Here is a 6,457-nt window from a genome sequence, read left to right as displayed (position 1 = left end):
GAGATGTAAACACACATACATAAAAACACATACTTTTTCTATACATGCTTTTGGAAAGATGGAATCAGTATTTGGGGGAAAAAACTCATTTTAACTAGCAGCACCCCCGAAAGACACCCACACACCCACACACATCCACACACCTCTCCGTGGAAGAGAGCAAGATCTCAGAAAGAATCTACCTCCTTAACCATTTTTCCTCCAAAAGCTATGAGCCAGGGTGCTGAGCTGCCTACTGAACAAGCAGGAGAGAAAACCACTTCTCTCAGGGATCCCCCACCCCCAGAGTCTTCATCCTTATTTCCTGACATACATCTAACGTGACATGAAACATACCTGGTCGTCAACATTTATTCTTGGAGCAAGATAGTCTCTTCTGATGTCTCCTTGATGTTCCAAATATGCAACTTTACACCACGCATGACATTATTCTTCTAGAACAGGAAAGAAACTCCTTCAATTGCAAATTCCTCTGAGTCCCTAATCTTTCTGAGAGTGAATATACCCATGGTCACTTGGTCACAAACCAAGCATGGCAGCCAGCCACCCCTCAGAGTGTGGAGAGAAGCAACATGGCATGGTAGAAAGGCTCATTTGAAGGTCAAAATGTTATTGTACCATTAATCTAGCCTTAGCTGACCTAAATCTCAATTTCCTCTTCTTTAAAATAAAGATAATATTTGCCATATAGAGCTGGTTAGGGGGTAAGGTATAATATAAAATTATACCTGACATAAAGGGGCCAAAACCATGGTAGCTTTCATTTTTGTGTGATAGGAGGGGGAGTTTGGGATATATTTCTATGTGATGTAGTGGATAAGTACTGTGGTTTCACAAAGCCTTAAAAGCGTAATTTAAATAACTTGGGTTCACTGGGAAAAACATATTATGTCTTTTAATTAGGAGATGAATGCACCATCGTTTCGTTTGGAGAGAGGAGCAGACAGGAAAATACTTCTCCATTACTACTCTGATAGAAGTGGTCTGTGCCACATTGTACCAGGTATGGGGATGGCGTAACCAGTTCCACAGCTGTGAGGTCTCTGGAGTAAGGATGGACTTCCCCACAAACTCTCCAGGATGGCTAACAGCCGACTGTGGGTAGGGAGTTAACACACCATCTCTTCCACAGTCTGACTCTTTGCCATCTAGACCATTACTCCCAAAGTTCTGAGCCTTCAAAATAAGTTTCCAAAGTGCCAAAAAAAAAAAGGAAGAATTTTTATTTTTATTTCAACACTAAAATTGTGCAGGTTTTTACATAGTTGTGATAATTCTGCAGGTATTATTTTGTATCAACCGTTTTTATATTTAGCATTATAGAAAAATCATCTTTACATGTTTTCACAGTCTGTAAAATCACCATCTTCCATGGATGAATGATATTTGATATTATAATTAACTAGGGTATTGTTGAAATTTTTGCTACTGTAAACAGTGCTGTGATGAACATCTTCATGCATGCTTTTACCATTTTTATATTATAACACTGGGGTAGATTCCCAGAGGAACACTTAAAAAACACGATCCTTAATGCTTTTACAACTGAATTTTGCTTATGTTATCTCCAGAAAATTTGACTAATATCTAGATTTTGTTTCTTTAATAAGTTAAATGCCTTCCTTAAACACATGAGTAGATGCTGAACTGGAAATAAGAGTGGCAGGGATATATTTGGTATCCAGCCATGAATAACTTAAATCTCTGTAAAGTTATTTTATTTTTTAATTTTATTAATCTGTCATATGCTGCCTATTTCAATGTAGGGTCTGGAATTGGGGAACCTTGGAGTATTAATCAGCAACCGTATAACTTGATTATTTTATGATTTTTGCTGACACAACTGTCTTCTGCCATCCCTCACTAATAGGTATCCTTCTGCTTGCTGCAGGGATCATTGAGTCTGTGGCCAAAGACTTCTTCAACATTGATGTGGCCATGAATATCCTTGACATGAACCAGGAAACAGAGAGGACAGGGAAGAAGGAACATGTTGTGTTTCTGATTGTGCAGAAGTCACACAGACAGATGAGAAGGGCAGAGCCAAGGTTACAAGATGGTCAGGACATCCGGAGAGACCAGGAGGTACTGGGTTTATTGTGTCTTCAGAAAGCACAGTTCTTCTTAGTTGGAGAATCAACTGGACTTTCTAATAGTGGAATGAAGGCAGGGTTTCTCAATTTCAGCTATTGACATTTGAGACTAGACAATTCCTTGCTGTGAATTATAAGATGTTTAGCAGCATCCCTAGTTCATACCTACTAGATGTTAGTAACATCCTGATGCCTCACAGTTATGGTCATCAAAAATATTTCCAGGCATAGCCAAGTGTCTCCAGGGTGGAGGTAGGGGACCAAATGGGAACCACTGGGTTAAGGTAACTTGGATGTACATTGAGAGGATTTATGGGGTGTACCTTAGCCTAGAAAAATTTTGCCTATAAAAATATCGATATAAAGGGCTTTAATTTTGGATCTGGTGGCTTATTTTGTAATCTTCCTAAAATAAATTGACCTTTCAAGCCCTTAGTGTGCATTTCTTCAGCTGAGGCAGTCAGGAGTCTGGAGTCAACTCATTATCTTGCGATTGGCTGCCTCAATTGCAACTTGTGGACTCACTGTTATCTTTTAGGTACCACATATATTAGGCACACAGCTCTCTGTGCCCACATAGCTTGTACAAATATCAATTAAGTCTGTGTGATTCCTGGATCACACAATATTTATATCTTACAACATTCAAAGTCCACCTCAAGTCTATTCACTGCAGCATCTTCAACCACAGGAAGAGAAGATGATCATGTGTAATTTTCCTGCCAGCTCCTCTTAAAACTTTATGAGAAGTTCTTGCTGCCTTTGATAGAGAAACAGCATGAGGATAATTTAGATAAAAATCTTGGGGCTTACGAAGTCTTGGTAGGATTGACCTTGCAAGCCCTTACTATTCCTGTGGCCCTAGTCACAGCAGATGGGGCTTGTTCATCTTCTGTCACATGACCAGTCACATGGCCAGGCCTGTATGCTTCTCTCCCTGCCATCTGCAGGCCCTCCAGGCAGCTTTCCTTAGGATGAAGGAGAAATATCTGAGTGTCTCCGTTTGTCCTGTGAAGAAGTCCCAAACTCATTTTAACTAGCAGCACCCCCGAAAGACACCCACACACCCACACACATCCACACACCTCTCCGTGGAAGAGAGCAAGATCTCAGAAAGAATCTACCTCCTTAACCATTTTTCCTCCAAAAGCTATGAGCCAGGGTGCTGAGCTGCCTACTGAACAAGCAGGAGAGAAAACCACTTCTCTCAGGGATCCCCCACCCCCAGAGTCTTCATCCTTATTTCCTGACATACATCTAACGTGACATGAAACATACCTGGTCGTCAACATTTATTCTTGGAGCAAGATAGTCTCTTCTGATGTCTCCTTGATTTTCCAAATATGCAACTTTACACCACGCATGACATTATTCTTCTAGAACAGGAAAGAAACTCCTTCAATTGCAAATTCCTCTGAGTCCCTAATCTTTCTGAGAGTGAATATACCCATGGTCACTTGGTCACAAACCAAGCATGGCAGCCAGCCACCCCTCAGAGTGTGGAGAGAAGCAACATGGCATGGTAGAAAGGCTCATTTGAAGGTCAAAATGTTATTGTACCATTAATCTAGCCTTAGCTGACCTAAATCTCAATTTCCTCTTCTTTAAAATAAAGATAATATTTGCCATATAGAGCTGGTTAGGGGGTAAGGTATAATATAAAATTATACCTGACATAAAGGGGCCAAAACCATGGTAGCTTTCATTTTTGTGTGATAGGAGGGGGAGTTTGGGATATATTTCTATGTGATGTAGTGGATAAGTACTGTGGTTTCACAAAGCCTTAAAAGCGTAATTTAAATAACTTGGGTTCACTGGGAAAAACATATTGTCTTTTAATTAGGAGATGAATGCACCATCGTTTCGTTTGGAGAGAGGAGCAGACAGGAAAATACTTCTCCATTACTACTCTGATAGAAGTGGTCTGTGCCACATTGTACCAGGTATGGGGATGGCGTAACCAGTTCCACAGCTGTGAGGTCTCTGGAGTAAGGATGGACTTCCCCACAAACTCTCCAGGATGGCTAACAGCCGACTGTGGGTAGGGAGTTAACACACCATCTCTTCCACAGTCTGACTCTTTGCCATCTAGACCATTACTCCCAAAGTTCTGAGCCTTCAAAATAAGTTTCCAAAGTGCCAAAAAAAAAAAGGAAGAATTTTTATTTTTATTTCAACACTAAAATTGTGCAGGTTTTTACATAGTTGTGATAATTCTGCAGGTATTATTTTGTATCAACCGTTTTTATATTTAGCATTATAGAAAAATCATCTTTACATGTTTTCACAGTCTGTAAAATCACCATCTTCCATGGATGAATGATATTTGATATTATAATTAACTAGGGTATTGTTGAAATTTTTGCTACTGTAAACAGTGCTGTGATGAACATCTTCATGCATGCTTTTACCATTTTTATATTATAACACTGGGGTAGATTCCCAGAGGAACACTTAAAAAACACGATCCTTAATGCTTTTACAACTGAATTTTGCTTATGTTATCTCCAGAAAATTTGACTAATATCTAGATTTTGTTTCTTTAATAAGTTAAATGCCTTCCTTAAACACATGAGTAGATGCTGAACTGGAAATAAGAGTGGCAGGGATATATTTGGTATCCAGCCATGAATAACTTAAATCTCTGTAAAGTTATTTTATTTTTTAATTTTATTAATCTGTCATATGCTGCCTATTTCAATGTAGGGTCTGGAATTGGGGAACCTTGGAGTATTAATCAGCAACCGTATAACTTGATTATTTTATGATTTTTGCTGACACAACTGTCTTCTGCCATCCCTCACTAATAGGTATCCTTCTGCTTGCTGCAGGGATCATTGAGTCTGTGGCCAAAGACTTCTTCAACATTGATGTGGCCATGAATATCCTTGACATGAACCAGGAAACAGAGAGGACAGGGAAGAAGGAACATGTTGTGTTTCTGATTGTGCAGAAGTCACACAGACAGATGAGAAGGGCAGAGCCAAGGTTACAAGATGGTCAGGACATCCGGAGAGACCAGGAGGTACTGGGTTTATTGTGTCTTCAGAAAGCACAGTTCTTCTTAGTTGGAGAATCAACTGGACTTTCTAATAGTGGAATGAAGGCAGGGTTTCTCAATTTCAGCTATTGACATTTGAGACTAGACAATTCCTTGCTGTGAATTATAAGATGTTTAGCAGCATCCCTAGTTCATACCTACTAGATGTTAGTAACATCCTGATGCCTCACAGTTATGGTCATCAAAAATATTTCCAGGCATAGCCAAGTGTCTCCAGGGTGGAGGTAGGGGACCAAATGGGAACCACTGGGTTAAGGTAACTTGGATGTACATTGAGAGGATTTATGGGGTGTACCTTAGCCTAGAAAAATTTTGCCTATAAAAATATCGATATAAAGGGCTTGAATTTTGGATCTGGTGGCTTATTTTGTAATCTTCCTAAAATAAATTGACCTTTCAAGCCCTTAGTGTGCATTTCTTCAGCTGAGGCAGTCAGGAGTCTGGAGTCAACTCATTATCTTGCGATTGGCTGCCTCAATTGCAACTTGTGGACTGACTGTTATCTTTTAGGTACCACATATATTAGGCTCACAGCTCTCTGTGCCCACATAGCTTGTACAAATATCAATTAAGTCTGTGTGATTCCTGGATCACACAATATTTATATCTTACAACATTCAAAGTCCACCTCAAGTCTATTCACTGCAGCATCTTCAACCACAGGAAGAGAAGATGATCACGTGTAATTTTCCTGCCAGCTCCTCTTAGAACTTTATGAGAAGTTCTTGCTGCCTTTGATAGAGAAACAGCATGAGGATTATTTAGATAAAAATCTTGGGGCTTACGAAGTCTTGGTAGGATTGACCTTGCAAGCCCTTACTATTCCTGTGGCCCTAGTCACAGCAGATGGGGCTTGTTCATCTTCTGTCACATGACCAGTCACATGGCCAGGCCTGTATGCTTCTCTCCCTGCCATCTGCAGGCCCTCCAGGCAGCTTTCCTTAGGATGAAGGAGAAATATCTGAGTGTCTCCGTTTGTCCTGTGAAGAAGTCCCCTTGGGAAATTGTGAGAAGTATAGTCATGTTTGGAAAAGGTGAGTGGGTCATTCTCCCAGCCTCAGCTCTCAGAACACAGTGATTGCTTGGTATGCACAAATGGGTGAATCCCCTATGATTATTATGTCACCAATTTTGCAGAGCTTGGATTTGGCCAACATATTTTTTAACTTTAAAATGTCAGACTCTAATTTGCCTTCCTTTGCCCCTTTTATTTGCAGAGTGGCACAGAGACACAGTCTCCCCTGTAATCAGGGAAAGCCACGGGAGAGAGGATTGGAATCAGTCCCAATTGGTGACTGCATTG

General features: G+C 40.2%; 1 protein-coding gene across 1 annotated transcript in view; it reads left to right on the top strand.

The window, feature by feature from the left end:
• The window catches only part of LOC105298913 (guanylate cyclase soluble subunit beta-2-like), an 84,632-nt gene that overhangs the window by 38,164 nt on the left and 40,011 nt on the right, over positions 1-6,457 (top strand). The window contains exons 5-7 of the mRNA XM_023536718.1: positions 904-1,003; positions 1,892-2,059; positions 6,090-6,188. Of these exons, the coding sequence (XP_023392486.1) occupies positions 904-1,003; positions 1,892-2,059; positions 6,090-6,188 (367 nt within the window). The remainder of the gene's footprint in view (positions 1-903; positions 1,004-1,891; positions 2,060-6,089; positions 6,189-6,457) is intronic.

Source organism: Pteropus vampyrus, unplaced genomic scaffold (genome assembly GCF_000151845.1).
Source record: "Pteropus vampyrus isolate Shadow unplaced genomic scaffold, Pvam_2.0 Scaffold167, whole genome shotgun sequence".
In the NCBI taxonomy this organism is placed as follows: Eukaryota; Metazoa; Chordata; class Mammalia; order Chiroptera; family Pteropodidae; genus Pteropus; species Pteropus vampyrus.
The sequence above is the reverse complement of the archived record's forward strand: the minus strand, read 5'-3'. Positions and strand labels throughout refer to the sequence as shown.